The sequence below is a fragment of the Larus michahellis genome, chromosome 1, assembly GCF_964199755.1.
Source record: "Larus michahellis chromosome 1, bLarMic1.1, whole genome shotgun sequence".
Taxonomy (NCBI): Eukaryota; Metazoa; Chordata; class Aves; order Charadriiformes; family Laridae; genus Larus; species Larus michahellis.
The window spans coordinates 213,085,608-213,108,604 of NC_133896.1; the positions used below are offsets into that span (position 1 = coordinate 213,085,608).

Genomic DNA, 22,997 nt, shown 5'->3' on the forward strand with positions numbered 1-22,997 from the left:
TTCCCCGACATCCTAAAAAGTCCCTCCCCAGCTTTCTTGTAGGGCCCCTTAAGATACTGGTAGACCACTGAAAGGTCTCCTCGGAGCCTTCTTTTCTCCAGACTGAACATGCCGACTGCATTATGTCTGGGTGCAGACAGTAGGGATGAGAGAGGGTTCTGCTGCACCACGTGTCCCTGCCCTCGTGCAGAGCAAACCCCTGCTCCGACTGTGCTTCACCTGGGTCCTTCCCTGCACCCTGCGGTCTCCAGACCTGGGGGTGTTCCCTGGAGCAGCTCCTGCCACTTGGGGCAGCAGGGGCTCCAACCTTCCCTGCTCCCACCAGGCACACTGCCATCGCATGGGAATGATCCACCTACCACCCACCACTCACCTTCCTCTGGTTCAGCAGTCATCTAGCCTGAAAGAAAAAAGGAAGAAAGATCATGAGTTTTCTTGAACTTTCCTCATCCTGGAAGAGTCTGGTGACCACCAAAACAGCCCAGCAGCGTAGGTCTCAAGAGCAGGGAGTGGAAAAGACACTGGGGCATAACCTGGTTTCTATCTAATGCCTTGGACGAGGAAGCGTTGTGCTGGGCAGACTGTGCCGCGTCTGCAAACTCGCCTCTGGCTTTTCAGTCTAAAAGGACTGGAGGGGCTCTCTGGCTTCGCGAGGCTGCACTGCCTTTTCCCAGGCTGGTTCACCTGGCGGACACTAAAAAGCCAAGAAGAGGGGAGGACGGGTAGATTTAAACAAACCCTCCCAGAGAAAAGAAGGCAAGAGACCCACCTGCAGTCTGACCTGGGAAAAAGTTTACCAATGAAAGGTAAACCCTTTTTTCTTTTTTAATGTATGCTGATTCTAAGCTTTAAAAACAAAGCAAAACCATCTTACAGCTGGAGCGCTCCTGACTCCCGGTAGAAGCCAGAATTAGAAGTGCCGGTAAATCAAGCTCCTTGTCTCACCTACCAAGGGTGATTTGGCTGTTGCAGTCATTATACAAGAAATAAACCTGAGTGAACAGCTGACCTGGCCGCTCAGACACCATCTCTCAGGTTGGTGACTCTCGTGCTCATAACATCCTTGAGACAACGTCTTGGGGACTGGGGTCTAATGGGAACTTTGGGAGAGCCTGCTGTTTCCATGCGTAAAATCCCCACCGTGGATCTAGTCCCAGAGCAAGCATTAACCCATTCTGGGTCCTTTCCCGTGGGTACCTTTCCTTTTGTTAGCCTGGACCCCACAGGCACCGCAGTCTCCAGACACCGCAATAACTGGAGGTTGTCTGTATCTGTTATCTCGGTGTATTCTGAAGATACGCGAGCATACAGCAGTTATATGTTTCAGCTTAGCAGCCCCCGTGTCAGGCAAACCACAGAAGGCACAGAATTCACGTTTTGAACCCCCATCTTTTGTTATTGCTGGGTTTTAATGTTCTCTCTGGTCACATAATGGACTAAATGTTCAAAAGTGACTAGAAATGTTCCTACCTCATCGTTTTGGTACTCAGCTTGAAAATTCTTCATACATGCGGGTTTTCAGAAAAGCACGTGGGTCTGTCTTTGTCGTTGGATCACAGAGCAATGTTTCAGTTTGAGTACCGTGACGTTAACCCACCTTAAATCACCAGGAACTTCTGCACTTTGAAGATGTAACTCATCTGTTCTTCAGCCGAGGCACTTATAAACGAAGATGATGCTCAAATTGAGGCAGGTCCCTGCTGTCATCCTCACATGCTCCATCCCTCTGAGGTGCAGCTTGGCAGGCTGGGAGATGGTGGTGCTGAGGGCTGTCGCGATAGACAGTGGCTGCAAAAGCTGCTCTGTGACAAGAAAACACATGGACAGGTCAGCCTGTCATTAGAAACGGGGGAAGATGAGTAAAATCAGAGAATCGTTGTCGGAAAGGTACAGAGCAAAAAGGGCAAGTGCTCTCGGGGAGCAGATTCAAATGGGGTGGATCCATCTCCGGCCGCTTCTTCAGGCTGTGAGCTCAGGTCTCTGGGCTTGTTCCCAAAGGAGATCCCCAGCAAAAGGGTGGGTAGGCTGAGTGCACCTCACAAACATTTCACTCTCCTCTTTTTTTTCCCCCTGGAGCTTTGAGCTACCACTTTCAGCTGAAGGATGCCTTAGACTAACTGAGAAAGCTCCAGTCGTGACCACTCCAGAGAACTGCGCTGTGCCTGTACGAGGGAAGAAGAGGGATGTCTGCTGTTAATTTCAACGCCAGCTGAGTTGAAATGGATGCGAGAATTAGAGAACAGCTTACAGCATTCTTTGAGAGGTTTCCCCTTTGTGCCTGAAGCTTACCAAATTAACAGTGTTGTGGCTTCCAAATTTTAGACGGAGATTTTCAGGGGTGTTTAATGGACTTTAGGTGTCAACCATTTCATTCCGCTGGCTGCTAGGCAATGGACCTTATTAAACCTCCCCAATCCAGGTGCAAGTAGAGAGCAAATAAATACATGTTGGAATAGAGCCTGTTGCATTCCTTCTAGGCAACATCATGATAGCAATAAATAAAGGTCTTACGCTAATGAATCATTTCTTCCAGAATTAAGATTTGCTCATTTTTGATTCTGTATCAAGTGTGAGTCATCGTGACTAAGCCATATACATGTCTGTGTGCCTAAGAGATGCCTGAAATAATGGTCTCCTTCCAGAGGAGCTGCTGGAGTCACGGCCGGTCCCAGCTTCTCCCCACCCTGTGGCACGATGAGCCTCGCAGGCCTGGACACTGATCCAATTCAGATAGACTTCATTACCTGGAAATGTGAAGTGTGGAAAGAGGTGTGGGACAGGGAGATGAGTTGCTTAAGGTGGTTAGATGCTCACCTAACTCTGGTGGGGCATTCATGAGCCCCTGGGTCGGGTCTGGGCCCCCAAGCGCTTCGCAGGGTTGAGCCCTGTCTGAACAGTGAGGAATCGCACCTGGAAATTCTCATCTGCGTCCCATGAGGTTCGTAACAACCCCACAAATTCCTGCACCTGGGACAGAACAGCCCCTGCACTGGTCCTGTCTGGGACTGACTGTCTGAGAGCAGCTCTTCAGAAAGGGCTTGTTGGACAGCAGGTTGGACACGAGTCCTTAGCGGGCCCTTGCAGCAATGAAGACCAGCTGAGGACTAGGCTGCATGTGTGAGGGTGCAACCACCAGGTCAAGGGAAGAGATTTTTTCCCTTTAATCAGCAAGTGGCTGACTGCATCTGGAGTACTTTGTCCAGTTGTGGATCCTTCCATGCAAGAAAAAGTAATGTTGATAAACTGGCGCAAGTCCATGTGAGACCACTAAGACGGTCAGGTGGCTGGAGCTCACAACGTTCAAGGAGAAGCTGAAGCACCTGGTTTTTTTTACGCAGAAGAAAAGAAGGCAAAAGAGGTTTCTAATTAAAGTCTTCCAATACCTAAAAGAGATTATAGATAAAATGGAGTCAGGCTCCTTGGAGATGAATAGACAAGAGGATGGCTGCAAAAGTTGCAATATGGGAAAATTCAGTTGGACAATAAAGGAAAAATACTTCCTCATGGAGGGGTGGGACATCAGTCCTTGGAAATTTTAAAACTCCATGGAACAAGGGGCAGAGAAACCTGATCTAAGTAGACATTAAGGCTCTGAGCCAGCTGACTGAACTGTATAAATTCATTTTGTGCTGGCACGTTTAACCTACCGGGGGAGAATAAATAAAGGCAGGCAGTTCTCCAACAGAATGTGTATGGAGTCAACCCTTCATCCAGACCCTTACAGATGTGCCCCAACATAATGCCACAGACATCAGGGACTCTGTGCGCTTCAGGGGACACATGGAAACACCATCTCAATTCCCAGCTGTATTAATGCGTACGCACAGCTTTCCAAAATAAACTCATTTATTGGGTTACAAGTCCAAGATAAATTTGTGCTGTTACATACTCCGGGTGCAGGATGCTGGATCCACACAGTGCTCGTTCCTCAGACTGGAAGCATGTTTAGTCTTAAGGACATTGTAGGTTTCAACCATAAAAACTTGTTTTCCATTTTAGCTTTCTATCCTTGACAACTGAGATTGGTAACTGCTTCAGCACAATCTTCCTCATACATCTGCCACTCTTGGGACTTCTCAGAGGCACTTAATCTTTCAAGTGACTGATTTTCTTGCTTAAAGTATACAGAGGTATTAGATATGTCATGAAAATAATTTAAGAGCAGGAACACATGTGCCTTTTTTTTTTTTTTCTTTTTTTTTACTAGATAGGGCATTCTTTGGAGAATCAGACAGCCAAAGTTTGCTGCACAATATTGTTTTCCTACTAAGGTGCATACCAGACACTTGCAATGGATGGTGTGCTCCTTACATGGTGGGAGTGAGCGCACATCTGCATGGCTTTATAACATGGCCATCATAGCTTCATGATTTGGGAGTATTTATGGTGTGCCATTAAAACAGGCCATTTGTCAACCGCTCTGTTTTGGAGGTGTTGGGTGACAAGGAGATAGAATCATAGAATCATAGAATCTTTAGGGTTGGAAGGGACCTTAAAGATCATCTAGTTCCAACCCCCCTGCCCTGGGCAGGGACACCTCCCACTAGATCAGGTTGCTCAGAGCCCCGTCCAGCCTGGCCTTAAAAACCTCCAGGGATGGGGCTTCCACCACCTCTCTGGGCAACCTGTTCCAGTGTCTCACCACCCTCATGGTGAAGAACCTCTTCCTAACGTCCAGTCTGAATCGACCCATCTCTAGTTTTAATCCATTCCCTCTAGTCCTACCATTCCCCGACATCCTAAAAAGTCCCTCTGCAGCTTTCTTGTAGGCCCCCTTAAGATACTGGTAGGCCACTAGAAGGTCTCCTCAGAGCCGCCTTTTCTCCAGACTGAACAACCCCAACTCTCTCAGTCTGTCCTCACAGGAGAGGTGCTCCAGCCCTCTGATCATCCTTGTGGCCCTTCTCTGGACACGTTCCAGCGCGTCCATATCTCTCTTGTAGTAGGGGCTCCAGAATTGGATGCAGTACTCCAGGTGGGGTCTCACGAGAGTGGAGATACCTCATGCCTGATCTATTCACCCAGGTTTTCTCCATCAGCCAGGGAAAGCAGACTGCCTCCCCCACTCCTCCTGAGCACAGCAACAGCTTTGGCTCTCATGGCTTGGTTTTGGAGTTTTGGTTCTGCTCCAGATACAGAGGTCAAGTGCAGAGTGGCCCAGCTCTTACCCTGGACAGCCCTAAACACATCACTTGCATGCCTTATCATCTCTTCCACCATTTCCTGACCCTCCTTTTAACTGCCTTTGACATTTCCTTTCTCCACTTCAATCTTCTCCCAGGCAAACAAATTGCCCCTTATTACTTTATTCTCTGTTGGCCCCAGTTCTGCTACATCACTGTCCAAATTTGATATTTTTGATAATGATGACCTAAGTCATCCTGACCGTAGGTGGTATTACTGATGAAGTTACCAAGGTACGGCTTGCCTGGTAAGACTGTAATCCCCAAGGCAGACTTGAACATCCACGAAAAACAACTGGGCAAATATTCATCCAAAACTGTTGCAATCACCCACATTTAGGTAGGATACAAATGAATTTAAGACTACTTTATTCAGTTCCTGCTGGCTTCATAACTGGTGACCGGATGGCTTCTTACTTGGTAAATACGAACAATGTGACTAATCACACACGTTTAATCAGAGGGTGAATTGTTTCCCCAAATGGGGTTTAATTCTTCATTACAGTACTCATTACAAATACTTGAGCAAGATACGTTGCAACCTCAGTGGCCAAGAGCAAAAAATCTTGCATATTTAAGTTTTTCTGGGGCATGAACTCCTTCAGTGAGCAGTGGAAATACAACACACTTCACAGAGTAAATTATGTGACAAATCACAGAATAAAAGAGCGTGGATGATTATTTAAATTAATGTGAATATTAATTGCTTCTATCTTCATACATTCCATTAGTAACAATGGCATACCCAGCATAATGAGTTCATCCCACTAGTTCATAGTGAGCAGTTAGCAAAAGTACTTTACGTATGTGCTGTGTTGCCATGGGGAGAAGCTCTTCCTCGGCGTGAGGACCTTGAGGACACCCCTGCAGATCTGTTTCTTTTTTATGCTGTATATGATGAGGTTCAGCACAGGGGGAACCAGCAGGGAGATGTTGGCCAGCGGGATGTGAACAAAACGGGAAGCATGTTCGCCGAAACAGGGAACCATGGACAAGCCAACCATGGGGATGTACAGGACAGGATCTTCAAAGCCTTGAGATGCTCCCTCTGGGATGAGATGCTCAGAATTGTCTTACAGGTTATAATATATGGCAGAACAACGGATCTAGTACCATTACAAAGATGAACACAGCTAACCCATACATGCTGTTGAACATGATGTCTGCACACACCAGCTTGATCAGGTCCTGATGCAGGCAGTAGGCATGGGAGAGCATATGGGACCAGCAGAAGGGCGGCCTTTGCAACAAAAGTGATGGCAGCATTCCTAAGATGTGTCTGCACAGAGCAACCACCCCAACCTTGGCTATCCTGGCACCAGTGAGGATGCAAGAGTATTTCCATAGGTAGCAGATGGCCACATAGCGATCAAAGGCCATGGCCAGAAGCACCGAGGACTCCATGAAAGAGAAGGAATGAACAAAATAAAGCTGATTAAAATGGGCGTCAAAACTGATTTCCCTGTAGTTGACCCAGAAAACACTCGTCACAGTTGGTGGTGTAGACAGAGACAAACCCAAATCAGTGATGGCCAGCACGGACATGAGCTCGTGGAACCTCAGATTGCTCCCGATGACAAAGAGGATTGTGCAGTTCCCTGTGAGGGACACAATGTAAATGCCAGTGAAAGGGATGGAGAGCTGGAGGTGGGCAGTCTCCAGCCCTGGGATGCCTACCAGGGTGAACGTGTGAAGCAGGAGTTGGAGCTGTTGGACAATGACACGATGGACCAGGGAACGTCTGCACTGAAATAAAAAAACCCAAACAAAACAACCTCAAAAAATAAGCGTACTGCCCACAAACCAGAAACCAGACATATGCACACTTATATATGCAGATGATACAAATTTCATAAATTACCCAGGTTCATAGCAGTGGTTAATGAATATGCTGCTGAATATTTTTCTCTTTTCATTGATGACTATGAGATAAAATATTCATGAAGGAGAGAAAAATTTAGACAAAAGCATCAAGGGGTTTTGAAATTAATCAGCTACCTCAACATGTTAGTAGCTCCCAACAGCATATTTTTCTTTTAAAAATACTACTGGTTTAAAGTAACAAATCATGATGAATTCACATGTATCCATCCAGCAGTGAGTTAGACATTTATAACCCCTACAAATGAGAAACGGAGGTCCAGAAACTTCAGGAATAGTGCTGACAACGAAGAATATATAAGACCAAACCTTGCAGAGTTGTATAGAATAGAACAGACTACTTCAGTCGGAAGGGAGCTACAACAATCACCTAGTCCATATCAAAGGACAGATATCTTTTTTTCTTATTCTCTGGGGAAAGAAGTCTCTTACTAAATGACTTATTTAGTTTAGACTACGTGATTGGCAAAAGAAAAGCTGAATTGATCTAAAATTTGTCCACCAGTCAGTGCGTGGTTGACAGTGATGACTCTTCAATATACCCCACAAGCACAACGCGACCCAGTGACTGGAAACTGAAGTTACACAGAAACTGGATGAAATGAGACACTGCTAGTTTGCAATTCTGAAAATAAAAAAGGGCAGATGACAAATTCTTTGTCTGTTGGAACCGTAAAGCTAAAACAGAAGTTCTTCTGAGATGTACGCTTTGCCTGGAGCGCATACGATGGGCTTGATGAGTAAATTGGTTATGAAATTCTTCTGGAAGTGTGATGCAGGATGTCAGAACAAATCATCACATTGATCCTTTCTTGATCTAATATTTTCTGACTCTCCCGTAATCAGGAAAAAAACCCCACATGAATTAACATATTAATTAGAACAGAGAGAAGGGATTAAACACTATTTCCTCACTTTGCCCTTGAGTACCGTATAGTGAAACCTCTAAGCATCAGGGTCAGGCCCTGCAAGTGCCCTCTGAGCTATGAAACTTCAGGGCAACATTCCTGCCCTTTGCATTTCAGAAATGTACCAAATTCTGCTGCTGCCAAGGCTCAGTTTTGGCTGCAGAGAGAAAGCCCGAGCCAGACTCACCCAGTCCACAAAGAGCCACTTATGAGGTCTTGGAAACCCCCCAGAGACCTTGGATAAAGGGACTTTGGGGCACAGACAGAAACAATGAGGAATCCGAGTGAAATCTGCCTTCAGTTCACAAGTATTGGGGATCAAGTCCCCTCTGTGCAAGGAGCTGTACAGACACACGCCAGAGGAAGCTCCTTCTCTGTGTTGCACTCAAGCAACACAAGGCAGTGTTGGGTGTAAATCAGCCTCTTGAGCCCTGGCTTTGCCTGTGCCTGGAGGAAAGGGTTGCTGCAGCCTGTTGGGTGATGCCAAGCAGCAGGCTCATGACCTGCTGAGGATTGGGAGCTGGAGCTTGGGATGGGCAGAGCTATGACTCGTCCCACCCGCTCTTGGCTTGTTATAGAATCACAGAATCACCTAGGTTGGAAGGGACCTTTCAGATCATCGAGTCCAACCATCAATCTACTGCTGACAAAAAACGTCACTAACCCATGTCCCTCAGCACCACAACTACACATCTTTTAAATTCCTCCAGGGATGGCGACTCCACCACTGCCCTGGGCAGCCTCTTCCAATGCTCGACGACCCTTTCGGTGAAGATATTTTTCCTCATATCCATCCTAAACCTCCCCTGGCACAACTTGAGGCCATTTCCTCTTGTCCCATGGCCTGTTCCTTGGGAGAAGAGACCGACCCCCCCTGACTACCCCCTCCTTTCAGGGAGTTGCAGAGAGCGAGAAGGTCTCCCCTCAGCCTCCTTTTCTCCAGGCTGAACACCCCCAGCTCCCTCAGCCGCTCCTCACCAGACTTGTGCTCCAGACCCCTCATCAGCTCCATTGCCCTTCTCTGGACACGCTCCAGCACCTCAACGTCTTTCCTGTAGTTAGAGGAAAGCCATGGCATTTGAAGTTCATTCATGTGTTACGCTAGACGAGACTGGTGTATTTAACTGCTCTGATCACCTGCACAGCTCGCCAGCTGCGCGAGCAGTATTGTTGCACAGAAATGTGTTATGTGTCTCCTCTTTGCTGCCAAGCAGAGATGGGCTGTGGTGTGGGTAGCAGTAACGCACCCCCCCCTTAATCTGTTTCCTTGTGTCTTACCCACTCTGCAGCATCTGTCCATTGCTCATTGGGAAGGCACCCATAGACAGAATCCCAGAATGGCCAGGGTTAGAAGGGACCTCTGGAGATCATCCAGTCCAACCCCCTGCCAGAGCAGGGTCACCCAGAGCAGGTGGCACAGGAACGCATCCAGGTGGGTTTGGAATGTCTCCAGAGATGGAGACTCCACCACCTCTCTGGGCAGCCTGTGCCAGGGCTCTGCCACCCTCACAGGAAAGAAATTCCTCCTCATGTTTAGGTGGAACTTCCTATGCTCAAGTTTGTGCCCGTTACCTCTTGTCCTGTTGCTGGGCACCACTGAAAAGAGCCTGGCCCCATCCTCCTGACACCCACCCTTTCAGTATTTCTAAGCGTTGATAAGATCCCCCCTCAGTCGTCTTTTTTCCAGACCAAAGAGACCCAAATCCCTCAGCCTTTCTTCATCAGAGAGGTGTTCCAGTCACCTCATCATCTTGGTAGCCCTTTGCTGAACCCTCTCCAGCAGCTTCCTGTCCTTCTGGAACCAGGAAGCCCAGAACTGGACCCAGTGCTCCAGGTGTGGCCTCATCAAGGCAGAATAGTGGGGGAGGATGACCTCCCTCCACCTTCTTGCCACCCACACTGGTTTTATGTGGTGGTGGCTGGACCCTCCAAGGACAGCAATGGCCTCATGTTCATACGTACGGTGACCCAGTGCCTGGTCCCGACTTTGCCGGAGGAGACATTCTGGGCAAAGGAGGTTGTTTAGCCATGGTTGTCCAGGGCGAGATGACAGCGAAAGAGTCCCACCTTCCAAACTCCATGGACTCTTCCTGCCTGGTGTCCTGTCTCCTGCGCACACTCAGTGACGCTCCGTGGGGCTGGAGCCCCCTCCAGGCTCCAGGCAGCTTCTCTCTGTCCTCAGTTGGGGATGGGAGGTGGTGTGGTTGCAGGATGGTCTGCTGCTCCTTGTGGGTGTGAACACCCCCTGAGGGATCTCTGTGCTTGTCGGGGAGAGGGTGAAGGTCCAACCAGCTGATGCTGTGACCTGGGCAGTGTTCAGAAAAGGCACAACTGCATGGAAAGCACAGGGGGATCATTTCTCTGTTAACGTCTATTGATCTGAGGCTCCGGCACTTCCTGGACCAAGAGCAGTGATTTGTGTTGGGTATTCCTTAATGGATCTTTTTTTTTTTTCTTGTGGATTTGTCTTACTGCTTGGCTGAGCCCCTGCAGACTTTTGGCGTTTGCAGTTCACTCTGACAAAATGTTCCAAAGCTTAATCCTGTTGAGTGAAAAACATCTCCTGTAATTGGTTTTAAATTTGCCACCTGCTCTTTTATTTAATGCATCTCAGTTCTTGTATTAAAAGAGACAGCAGGCAATTACACCTAAACGTCCTCTTCAAGTCACGCAAGATTTTACAGAGCCCTTCTCCACCCCTTCCTCCATCCCTCTTCCAGACTGGAGAGTCCTGGTTCTCCCAGCTCTTCCTTGCATAGAACTTACTTTAGGCTTTTGGTTGTTTTTATTGCCTCTTCCTAAAATCCTTCTAGTCCCCATGAGGGTGTGTGGAAGGTGAGAGCAGCTGCTTCCCTGAGGTTGTCAGACCTTTGCAGCTCAAAGGGGGAGAGTGAGTAACAGGGAGAGACACAAAACACACAGAGGAACAAACCTGATAGATAATGGAGACAACAGCGAAGACCAAAACTCTTCAGCCATTAGCTGACAGGCCATTAAGAAACTCCAAACTCAGCTTTGGAGAGGGTCAGCCTGGCCTTTGTAGCCGCCAAGAAGGGGGAAATGATGGAGGTGAGGATTCGGGATATCTGAGGGTCCGGTAGGACTATGCAAAACTGATAAAGTAACCTTGAGAGAAGGGTCAAGGATGGGAAAGGGGAGTTGGGGAGGACAGGGGTAGGGGAAATCAAAGGGATGGGGTACAAAAGGGGCTGAATAAGCTGCACAGAGATCAAACACCAGAGCAGACTATGGGATCTGCCCTGTGTTTTGGCGGTGGTGTGCTGCAGCAGTCTGATGGCAGCGGTTGCAGCTTGGTGGCACCCAAGACCCTTTCAGCAGGCGACCGGCACCCACAGGCATCAGTGACTCCCTGCTGTGGGAAATAAAGTCTATTGAAGGCTACACAGGACCGTGGAAAGTGAGCTATGGATCAGAGCAAGCGTCCTGTAAGCTCAGTTTTCTGCCCGAGCACATTGAGAGGTAATACATACACCGTCCCCTCCGTGCTGCTGGTCTCCAGTCCTGGTTTGGGCACAAGGTTCCTCAGCCTGTTCACATTTTCCTGGACAACTTGTGCGTCCAGCTTCCACCTGCACTAAACCCCACCATTTCTGGGATGAAAACCAATCAGATGTGGGAGGAATCGCTCCTGAACATACTCCTTAACATACTATTCCTGAAATATTTCCTTGAGTATTCCCTTCATTGTTAAAAGCCACACATAAGTCCTGGACTCCCACCCAAAGACACTTTCAATCTTGTTTTTTACTGGCCCTTGACTTACAGTCATATAGGGATATAGGCAGAAACTACATTTGGTTTATACTAGAAACCTTTCTAGACTGGTCATTACCCCATATGCTCTCTCTGACCATGAACGTACACTGTATTGAACCCAGCAGCTTGTTTTTCTCCAAAGCATCTTCCAAAAAGTTATTCAGTCAAATTCTAAAACAAATTAAAGGCTGGAGAATTCAGCACGTTCATAGTGCTTCTGCTAACGTCTTCCAGTGGTTAAATATCACCGATGCAGAACGAGCACCTGCTGACGTGGATTCTGAAGAAAATGTTTTTTGACCTCCACCCTGGGACTCTTCCATTATGCTGGAAACGGGTGGAAAACACACTCACCTGGTGAAACCCCTCCCCGGTGGGGGTCACTTTCGAATTCTGCAGAGACGGTAGCGAGCTGTTGTGCTGGTCTCCGCAGGCCGGCTATAAAATACGGAGCGAAATTAACGTGGCTGCTGGCGTTTGGGAGTCGCAGCGACGTGAACGAGAGAAGCGTTTGGGTTTCACGTGATGCACCGCATGAAAAAACATCTTGTCCCTCGTGCAGAGGAACGCGTCAACCTTGTGACTGAAACGAGATGAAAAAATCAGATTCCCGCTCCCCTGAGCCCTCTCATCCTCAGTTCATGCGTCTTTCTGCCGGAGAGGACTTCTGCAGAGCACAGACGGAGGGAATCAGACAGTTTGGGTACCACGGTGAGTTTGGGCCTGACAAAACCTTGCCGTCCAGCCATGCCTGTGACAGCCGCGCCGGTGCTGTAAATACACCTGCAGAGCCCCCTCCTCGCCGGGCACGTGCCCTGCGCCGCTGATGCCCTGTGCAAACACCTGCGTGACATCCGCGGCACGGCGGGGAGCGGGGAGCTCGCGTCTGTGTCCTGCCAGTGGCCACGCTGACCGACCCTTCCTTTCCCCAGCCTGCCCTCGGCGTCGGTACCCAGCAGGAGGCTGGGGGGTGACTGGATGCTGAGCCCCCTCGGGGACCCTGTCACCGGGTGTAGAGACACCTGAAGCGTACAGAAACCCATCGGTGGTGCCCGAGAAGTGCCCTGGGTGCCTAAGCTGAAGCTGGAGGAGATCCAGTGAAGACCTGCAGAGGCGTTAGTGCCCGGACAGCAGCTCAGCTGCCCTGACAACTGGGATTTTGGCTGAGCCAAGGTGCTTTCCAGACTGCAGGGACAGTCTCGGCTGGACCCGAGTGCATGTGTGGGCACTCTTAAAGCTGAAGGAGCAGAGGTAGACAAGGGGGCTTTGAGGCTGCTGGGTCAGAATGGGGGCTCTGCTGTCACCTCTTTGAGCACTTGAAGCCCACTGAGTAGGTGGGACACCAGGGAGGTCTGTGCCTGCTGCAGCCATCGCCTGGGCAGAGACGGGGCAGTTTGGGACCTGGATGTCTCAGTCGAGAGTTGCTCTTTTGGGTAGCTATCACATTTAGGAACTTTTTCACCTTAAACTGTTATCATCTCACCAAGGCAGGAAGGACATTAGCATCTTATATCATTCTTCTAGCATAGACGACAGGTCTCCATGAAAAACACGGCATCAACCGCATCCCTCTCTGGCATGGGGCTAAGTGCCTCCTTCACAGTTATGGGGGCGGGGGGGGAAAGCACTGCTGAGGGATTGTTTGTCCCACCCTAAGATGCATGGCATGGACCGAGCTCCTGGCAGTGCCTGACTGTCCACTGGATAAGGAAGGTGACTATATGCAACTAGACAGGCGCCTTTTAGAGGCTTATGGAATCCGGCCCTGAACAAGTGATTTTTTCCTAAAACATTTTTGTTCCTTTTGTGTTCTGCTTGTTATTTCTAGCGTAATTTACTGACAGGAAAATGAGAGTGCAGCACCTGCCGCACTATGATGCAGAAGCCTCACAAGCTGTCTCTCTCGTCCTGAGCACCGTTGACAGACGTCGGTGGATCCATGAACGTGTTTGTTCCTGTTTTCAGCCTGTTTATTCAAATTGGTGGCTTTTACAATCCGCCCAAGGTGCATTCAGCTGCGACTGGATAAGCCGTTGCCCGGCGTAACCCAGGAGAAGAGCCATTCCAAAAAGCAGGAGCTGGGAAGCGGAGCACAGTGGGGTTGGACTCGGTGTCCGGGACTAGGGAAACCTCCAGGAAAATCACAGATGGCACCTGGCACATGGGAAAAAAAAAAATAAAAATCTCCAAACCAGGGCATATTCACATTGTTTCCAGCTTTTTCTTTTTAAGCGCATTCCCATTTTGGAAATCAAGACCTTCACTTTTGCTGGGCTGGAATTTGTACCCGCCAAGGTTGTTCTGTGACCCGAACTGAGCTGGGTAGTCACAGAGCGTATTGCTCCTCCTGAGGCAAGGAAGGCCAGCTGTTTTGCATACGGGATACTGAGGTTTGGGTCATATTCAATAACGTGGGTGCTTGGCGTAATTTGCTCTGACAGCCAGGCTGGGGGCTGCTGGTGCTAGCTGACAGACCCAAGGGAGAAGTTTCCCTGCTCCGTGTTATATCTGTCGAGAAACGGGCCGTGCCGAAACAAACCGATCTGGCGAGAAAAACAGAAGAGAGATTAGACAGTTAGATCTTGTCTAAGATATTGGGGCGAGTGTTCTGAAGTATTTCCTTGGATATAGAAAACCTGCTTTTTGACCAAATTCAACGCTTAACTGCTATTTCCGCCTCTCCTTCCAGGTGCAATGCCGTATCCAGCTGAAGGATGATCCGTGTCCAAGTGGTCAGCACGATGGGGGATTTTATTGTCCAACCTATCTCATAATTATCCCGAATTCTAGGAAATAGAATTCCCCCCTTGTGGGGCCCCAATGCCATTTATTGCTGACCTCTGCAGCTCCCCTGACACTGACAGTCATCAGATCAAGGTGACTCACCCATTAGAAAAGGATGGCTTCCACAGCAGTAATTATCTCATCTTCATTCATCAGAAGGACACAGTTTTGCTATTGGGAGCAATGGATTCAGGGCTAGAAAATGGTCATGTGTATTTTTTTTTTTTTTTTGAAAAGCTAATCATTTTAATTCTGTCCCATTTTTACCTCCAGCAAACAACCACCAGTAATGACGCATTTTTCCGAAAAATATGGTTTTATCAGACATTAGCTGGCTGACCCTGCCTTCTGCTTCAGAAGGGAGATAATTTCTTTTATTAGCCCAAAGGATGCAGTTGGAAGATGAAGCTTGCAGAAGCGCCTTCTTTCTATAGAACGTGCTGATGTAAATACCAGCCTCTGATCACACTTTGCTACTACCCGTCTCTGCTTTATCTTTTTTAGGGGTCCTCATGGCTTCACACAGAGATGGGCCAGGCGGGGAAACCTTGTCTGCAGGGGGGTTTCTGAGGGGAAACTCTCTGTGTATCCAATAATAACAACACACAATATTACGGTAATAAACACTTCTGTTCAAAGTCAGCCGGGTCTTGAGCCTGGATGAGAGACTTATGGGCTTGCAAAATCCGGCTTAAAATCAGGATGTTCAAGAAAAACAAACAAATACACCTTTGCGTTTAAGAGCTGAGCAATCCAATCTGCCTATGCAGCTTGCTGGTGGAAATACAGGAAGGCCAAGAGTGATGTTGGATCTCTACCGAGACTCAAGTATTTACTATTGCTGAATTAGTACCAAGGAGTTCAAACCCCCACATTGCTGCTTAGTGAAGATCAACATGTCGCTAGGCAGAAGACGCTATCCTATATGTAGATAAGGAATATCAAAATACACACACGACAAACGAGGCGCATAGGACAGTGGTAGAAAATAGACACCTCGTGAAAATTTTGATGGAAATGTGCAGAGTGGGAATGGAAGGAACCTCAAGAGATCTTGTAGTCCATCTGCCACCCTAAAAGACAACACCTTACCCAAACCAACCTGGAAAGGTATTTAGTAAATCTGTTCTAACATTCCTGGATGGCACCTCCATATCTCTCCAGAAAATCTCATGCGTGAGAGGAGTCCTCATGCTTCATATTCTAAGACTTTTAATTATTTTGTTGTTCTCTTTTTGCCAACAGGTCTTTGCGGTCCTTTACAGAAGGTGGCCCCACCTGTGGGTTTGGTCATGAGAAGAACAGGAAGGTTACTCCTCGTGCCCTGGGTACAACATTCCTACTCATGCTTTCTGACATAGTCTTCACTTGGGGTTTTATTTTCTTGTTTATTTTAGCAAACCGTGACATCGTTGACTAATGTTTGCCTCGTCATCTCTGGTACTTCCCAAAGCTTTCTTGTAAAGGTGCTGCCTCCTCTATTTCTATTTTGAAAAAATAATTTTAAACCCTCTATAGATTAATACTGCTGCCAGACGGAGCAGTTTGATACCAGTGCTTATTGACATAAATCCTCCCATTCCTGCCAGCCCGACGGCGTGAATTGCATTTCTAGTTTCACATCCAGCTTGTCAGGACAGTTCTGAATTTCAACCTTCTCCCCGTTGTACTTTCAGTCTTTCTGCCTTGTTCTCGCTGACGAATTAATAAGCAGTCTCCCTATCCAACCACCAGGAGGATGCTGGAGTTACACCAAAAAATTTAAATAGCAGAATAATAAAGAAGACGTCAGCCTGGTACATTCATATGGAATACACTGATTAAAGGCCAGGATCAGATCTATTTAAACAGGATCAGATCTATGTACCCAAAATGACATGACAACCACTATATTCAGAGCCAAAGAAACCTCTATTTTCTTAAAAGCTTATTAATGGAAAAAGTGAATAACTGCAGAAATAAGATAGCTTCCTTCAAATCCCTGCTCGCTTCATCTTAGACAATGAACAATTTATAACTTCTCTACGAAAAAGGCTTTTTTTCCCAATGAGTTTTGCCTTCACTTCATGGTAGTTTCATTTAGATCATTCTTCCCTTTCTTGTTTCTGAATACGTTATGTGACGTGTGTCCAAAGCATAATTACTGTCAAGGCAGATTTAATTTTCTGTTTCTTCCCTGTCAGCAAGGCACGTTACCCCTTCTAAAGGAAAAAATAGATTGCTTTGTCACAATTTGTTCCTAAGAAATTCACAGTCACTGCTACTTATTTCCTTGATATGCCACGTGCTCCATACATATTTGCTTTGTCTGTTTCAGTATTTTTCAGGAAATAAATGTTAATCCAACCGGTTTCTACTTCCCTATTGCTTCTTTACCCTTTTCCACCTTTCTGAAGTCAGGCCCTAGGGTTGTCTTCTTCCAGGCTGGTTTTCTTTCTCATTCATCATTCTCAAAGATATCTGCTGGCAAGCTTTGGACTGCTCCTGCCCGCTCTCTGGCGACTCTATGGGGAGCATCACCCTGCCCTTACACTGCCCTTGTGATTTAAAGCCATCTGTTTTCTTAACTTTTTGACATTTTTTTTCGCCGTTTCCCCTGATTTCTTAATTTGCTGTGGATGTCAGACTATTTCGGGGAAAAATAATTTATAATTTAAAAAAAAAAATAAATGTCATGCGTGTTCATATCATTCATCATTCAATAGGCTTCCCTAGCATTTGAATAACAAAGTGATTCTTACATTAATCTGTGTGTCTAACTAAATGCAAATTGCTTTTTGCCTTCCCCCTCCTTTCTGTTTTTCCTTCGTATGCTCTCGCTATTTCTTTCTGTAAATTGTTACTGGTTTGACCAAGCTCAAAAGCTCATGTTTTTTTCTCATGCTAGGGATCACTGCAAAGGTGGTGATTTATGCATGATGATTTTTAGTGCCCTTCTTGCTTATCCATTCTACTAATGGAGTTTGAAAAAAAACCCGTTCTTTTTATTGCGACTTTAACGAACTGCATAACTTCCCGCAAAATATTCTCCTAGACATTTTCCTCATGAGATGTCGCTATCTCCGTTTTACCAAGTCCGCTTTGCTGAAGTTTAGTGCTTTCAACTACAGAAAACAAACAAGCAAACAAAAAAAGCAAATAAGAATAAGGACCTTTGAAAAGTTGTGGTTCTGTTTCAGTGGCACCGCTTCTTTCCTTGAAATAATTACCATGGACACCATGGGAAATTTACTGTTCCTGTATATCCCTATAGAGCTCTTGTGTGGGCAAAGCCATAAGCCCTGGACAAGTGCCAAGTGTCACAGGGGTGTGAAGGGTATTTTGGGACAGAGCTGTGACCAGACAGTTTCTCTTCCCCTTGCTAGCAAATTCTCCCTCTCTACTTGCAGCTGCCCACCTCCGGCTCTCCATCCCCTCCTGCTCCGGCACGCCGCAGTCCTGGTTGCCACCACAGGGCACAGCCCGCCTGAGACCAAGCATCATCCCCTCTGTGCTACCAGTCTCATCCTCAGCTCCTGCAACCTCCCCCAAACATTCCTCATCCAACAACTTGGGTCACAGCACTCTTGCAGACCAGCCACCTTCTCATTTTCAACCCATCGGTTTGGGCACAACGTTCCTCAGCAGCCTGTTCACATTTTCCTGGACAACCTGTGCGTGCAGCTTCCACCTGCACTAAACCCCACCATTTCTGGGATGAAAACCAATCAGATCTGGGAGAAGTTGCTGAAAATATTCAACCCATAGAATTTCTTACCATAGAATGGTTTGGGTTGGAAGGGACCTTAAAGGCCACCCAGTGCCACCCCCTGCCCTGGGCAGGGACACCTCCCACCAGCCCAGCTTGCTCCAAGCCCCGGCCAACCTGGCCTTGAACCCCTCCAGGGATGGGGCAGCCACAGCTTCTCTGGGCAACCTGGGCCAGGGGCTCACCGCCCTCACAGCCAAGAATTTCTGCCCGAGATCTCAGCTCCATCTCCCCTCTTGCAGTGGAAACCCCTTCCCCCTCGTCCCATGGCTCCCCTCCCTCATCCAGAGTCCCTCCCCAGCTTTCCTGGAGCCCCTTGAGGGACTGGAAGGGGCTCCAAGGTCTCCGCGGAGCCTTCTCTTTTCCAGGCTGAACCCCCCCAACTCTCTCAGCCTGTCCTCCCAACAAAAGGGTTCCAGCCCTCGGATCATTTTTGTGGCCCTCCTTATCCTGCAAGGTCTTCAGTGGTCATCCCATCCTTTCAGAAAGCTGCGCAAACCGAACAAAGCACAACCTCCAACACAGCCAGATTCACTGACCTTCTCCTTCCACACCCCAGAAAATCACCTCCAGAGCCACGTTTTTTCCAGATCTGCCCCCGCCTGGGGCACTTCATCTTTCCTGGGCGGAGGGAGAAGCAGCGTCTCATCTACAGTCGGCGTCGGGAGGGACATCGCCTGCCGCACAGCACAGCTGCAGGAGAAGCAGCACGGACAGGGAGCTCTGGCAGTGCCGCCCCCCCGGGACACCCACCCACACCGCTGCAGACATCCTCTTCCCTTTGCCCTCGGCAAACCTTTCTTTGACATCTCTGCTGCTCTGGCATTTTCCTGAATATCTTGACGTTTCCAAAGGAGTCAGTGTGCAAGAGCAGCTCCCATTGTGCTGATCCCTCCATCCACCTCATCCCGACGCCCTCCGGCTGCCCTCCTGAGACATGGTCTTACTGCCTCTAATGGGGTGTTTTGGGGTTTTTTTTGTGTTGTGTTTTTTTTTTTTTCCCCCTTTTCATCTGAGCTCACAGTCAAAACACTGCCCAACTGGAGCCTGACTGCTGATCCAGGGATTTTCCAGGCTGGCATTTTCAGAGCCTGTTTGGTGTCTGTGTTCAGGTTGCCCCAACATGGTGGACCCAGGTAGACCCACCCTGACAAGTACAAATTGCTCAGTCTCCTGTTTCTACAGACAACAATTCAGAGATCCCAGTACAGTGGCTCTCCAGAAGCTGCTCCCAACCCTCGGTCTCTCCTATACCTGTCTCCCAGACCCCAGGTCCCTCTGATCCAGACCTCAGACCCCTCGCCCTCTTTGATCCCTGCTTTGGCTAGAAGTTCACTGGTGGATTGCCCAGACCCACAAATGTAGACATTCCTTTCATAATTCCTTAATAATTCCCAACAGTCCTCACTGTCAGCCCTTGCATTAAATGTCCTATAATAAATCCTGTACAGTCCCATAATTCTCTTGCTCAATGCTCAAATTCTACCGCAGGCACCCCACAAAAATCGTATACCTGTTTAGGCAATAATCCAGGAATTTGCATGGTGTCCTGAAGAGAGTTTCTTCTGATGAATTGCTCTAGTTTCCAAACTGGGACAATATCTGAACCATTCACCTCTGATGGTCTTAGGAGCAGTACATGTAGAGGAACGAGCCTGGCTGGTTTTCCTGATCTTGCCACTGCCCCCTCCGATCCCTATCTGGCCTTTGCGTTGACTTGAGAGGATGTTGTCAGCCATCCTTGCACATGGACTCAGTCAACAGAGCCCTTAATGAATCACAGGGGATCATTAACATAGGAAGCATTTTCACACAGAGGATGTGCAGTGGGAAGAGGTGTGCATTTGAGACGTTGACTTGGCCTATGGCACACAGACACGTCATCCCAGGTCTCATCCCAGCTGTGACCTGTCCCTGCTTCATACAGGGATACTCAGGCAAGTGTACCCAGAGGGTGCCCCTGCAGATCTGTTTGGTTTTTATGCTGCAAGTGTTGGGGTTCAGCATGGGAAGGACCAGCAGGTAGATGTTGGCCATGAAGATGTGAATGAGAGGGGAAGCATGCTGGCCATACCAATGAACCACAGACAAGCCAGCCATGGGGATGTACAGGATCAGGACTGCCAGGATACAGGACAGGCAGTTGCTCAAAGCTTGTGATGCTCCCTCTGGGGTGCGGTGCTCAGAACGGCCCTAGCAATCAGTATAGACGACACAAAGATGAGGATGACGTCTAATGTCAGAAAGAGATTGACTAAAACAAAGCCATACCAGTTACTGAATGTGATGTCTGCACACACCAGCTTGACCAGGTCCTGATGCAGACAGTAGGCATGGGAGGGCACATGGGATTGGCAGAAGGGCAATCCTTTTAATACCACAAATGGGGGCACGGTTGGTAAGGCACCTCTGCACAGAGCAGCCAGGTCGACCTTGGCTATCCTGGCACTGGTGAGGATGGAGGAGCATTTTCATGGGTAGCAGATGGCCACATAGTGATCAAAGGCCATGGCCAGAAGCACCGAGGACTCCAAGAATTAGGATAAATGAGTTAAAAAATATTGAGCAAAAGAAATACCAAGACTAGCCTTCGTGGCATCAAACCAGAATGCGCTCATCAGAGCTGGCATTGCAGACAGAGAAGCCCAAACTGGTGGTGGTCAGCATGGAGAGGAATTTGTACATGGGCTCGTGGAGGCTCGGATCAGTCCTGGTAACAAACAGGATTGCGATGCTCCCCAGAAGTGACACAACACAAATGAAAGTGAAAGGAAGAGAGCCAGACGCTGACAGTTTCCAGCCCTGGGCTGCCCAAAAAGAAAAATGTGACTGGTGTGGAGCTGGACTTGAGAGACATGATGTGCTGCTGCTGGCCTGCAGGGAAAAAAACATATCAAAGAAACCAAGGCAGGAAATGTAAGCAAATACATGTAAATGTGACAGATGTGAAGCCAAAGCTGAAAGAACACAGATGTTAAATAGGGACATGGACAAGGCGCCACAAACTTCAGGTCCTGGAGAGCCCAGCAGATGGGTGTTGAGTTCTCTTCAGATAAGGTCATACACAGAAGATGTTTATAAAGCAGGTCATTTTTGGGTTCTTCTTCTCTGCATCAACTCAGCTGCAGCATTATAATGTAGTTTTCAGAAAGACCGTGCCGCTCATAAAAAATAGTTCTGCACATACTAACTATGGGAGATTTGAAAAATGTACTTGTCTCATATCACCATTTTACAAAAACCTTAGTTCATCGATCTGCACCAAAGAGCTCCTGCAGTATTCTTGCTCTAAGCAGTTGGACAAAGACTACAATCTTCGCAGTAGGTCTGCAGTTGGGTGAGAAAAGTTCCCTTTTAATCATTGGTCCAGCGGCCCGGAGCATCTCTTGGAGTCTGTGGGCAGCATCTGCAAGAGCTTCCTACCAGCATAGGAAGTTCCACCTAAACACGAGGAGGAACTTCTTTGCTGTGAGGGTGGCAGAGCCCTGGCACAGGCTGCCCAGAGAGGTGGTGGAGTCTCCGTCTCTGGAGACATTCCAAACCCGCCTGGACGCGTTCCTGTGCAACCTGCTCTGGGTGACCCTGCTCTGGCAGGGGGTTGGACTGGATGATCTTCAGAGGTCCCTTCCAACCCTGGCCATTCTGTGATTCCTTTGTTCCCCTGCTTTGTCCAGCACTTGCTGCAGAGCCACAGGCATCTCTGTGCTGGCTGCCTGGGTGCTGGATAAGGTCCTCTGGCAGAGGACTCACGGGAGAGTTATTTCCCCCTGTGCTTTACATACAGGCTGTGAGAAGAGGGCTCCTTTGGTCAGAGGCCAGTGCCTCCAGCAATCTCTCTGACCAGGAGCCCTGCAGACAAATGTCCACATGTTGCCCTTCTCTGGGGCAGGTCCAGAGAAGGGCAATGGAGCTGGTGAGGGGTCTGGAGCACAAGCCTTGTGAGGAGCGGCTGAGGGAGCTGGGGGTGTTCAGCCTGGAGAAAAGGAGGCTGAGGGGAGACCTTCTCGCTCTCTACAGCTCCCTGAAAGGAGGGGGTAGCCAGGGGGGGTCGGTCTCTTCTCCCAGGGAACAGGCCATGGGACAAGAGGAGATGGCCTCAAGTTGTGCCAGGGAAGGCTTAGGATGGATATTAGGAAAACTTTTTACATTGAAAGGGTTATAAAGCATTGGAAGAGGCTGCCCAGGGAAGTGGTTGAGGTACCATCCCTGGAGGGATTTAAAAGATGGGTAGATGTAGTGCTTAGAGATATCGTTTATATTAGTGATGGCTTTTGTCAGTGTTGGGTTGACAGTTGGACTAGATGATCTGAAAGGTGCCTTCCAACCTAGGCAATTCTATGATTCTGTGAAAGCTGGTGGCATTCCTGATCGCCAAGCTGCCCTCGCAGTGGAGAGGACACTGCCAACCACCCAGCATGCAAGTGCTTAACCGCGGGTTGCTGCTGAAGACTGGAAGCCTCTACTGTGATGGGGCTCCTCATTTACAGCTCTGCGGGGTCTCGCTGTGCACTGGCTCCTTCAAGCCTTGTTCTGCCTCTACTTCCCAGCTCATGCATCTGGCCTCTCCACGAGACATGCAGAAAGCTTTGTGTGCCCCAAAGCATGGCTTTCTTCTACAAATAGAAGTTGGACTGGATGATTGTTGTAGGCCCCTTCCAAATGAAATTCTATTCCGTATTAGGAGGACAAAAAGGGACGTTATGAACTTGTAGCAGA

The 22,997-nt window shown here is 48.3% G+C and overlaps 1 protein-coding gene and 1 pseudogene across 1 annotated transcript; both read right to left on the minus strand.

Annotated features, from left to right (window-relative positions):
* Nucleotides 1-391: 391 nt before the first annotated feature.
* Nucleotides 392-20,020, minus strand: LOC141737636 (uncharacterized). Its single transcript, XM_074572582.1, is given in 14 exon segments — nt 392-400; nt 1,714-1,833; nt 2,911-2,967; nt 5,987-6,207; nt 6,210-6,287; nt 6,290-6,870; nt 10,153-10,313; nt 12,104-12,187; nt 12,272-12,332; nt 12,702-12,854; nt 13,641-13,715; nt 13,956-14,096; nt 14,289-14,292; nt 19,897-20,020. Coding segments are annotated over 14 exon segments (1,869 nt in total).
* Nucleotides 20,021-20,089: 69 nt separating this feature from the next.
* LOC141737637 (olfactory receptor 51Q1-like) lies at nt 20,090-21,138 on the minus strand (annotated as a pseudogene).
* Nucleotides 21,139-22,997: the final 1,859 nt, after the last annotated feature.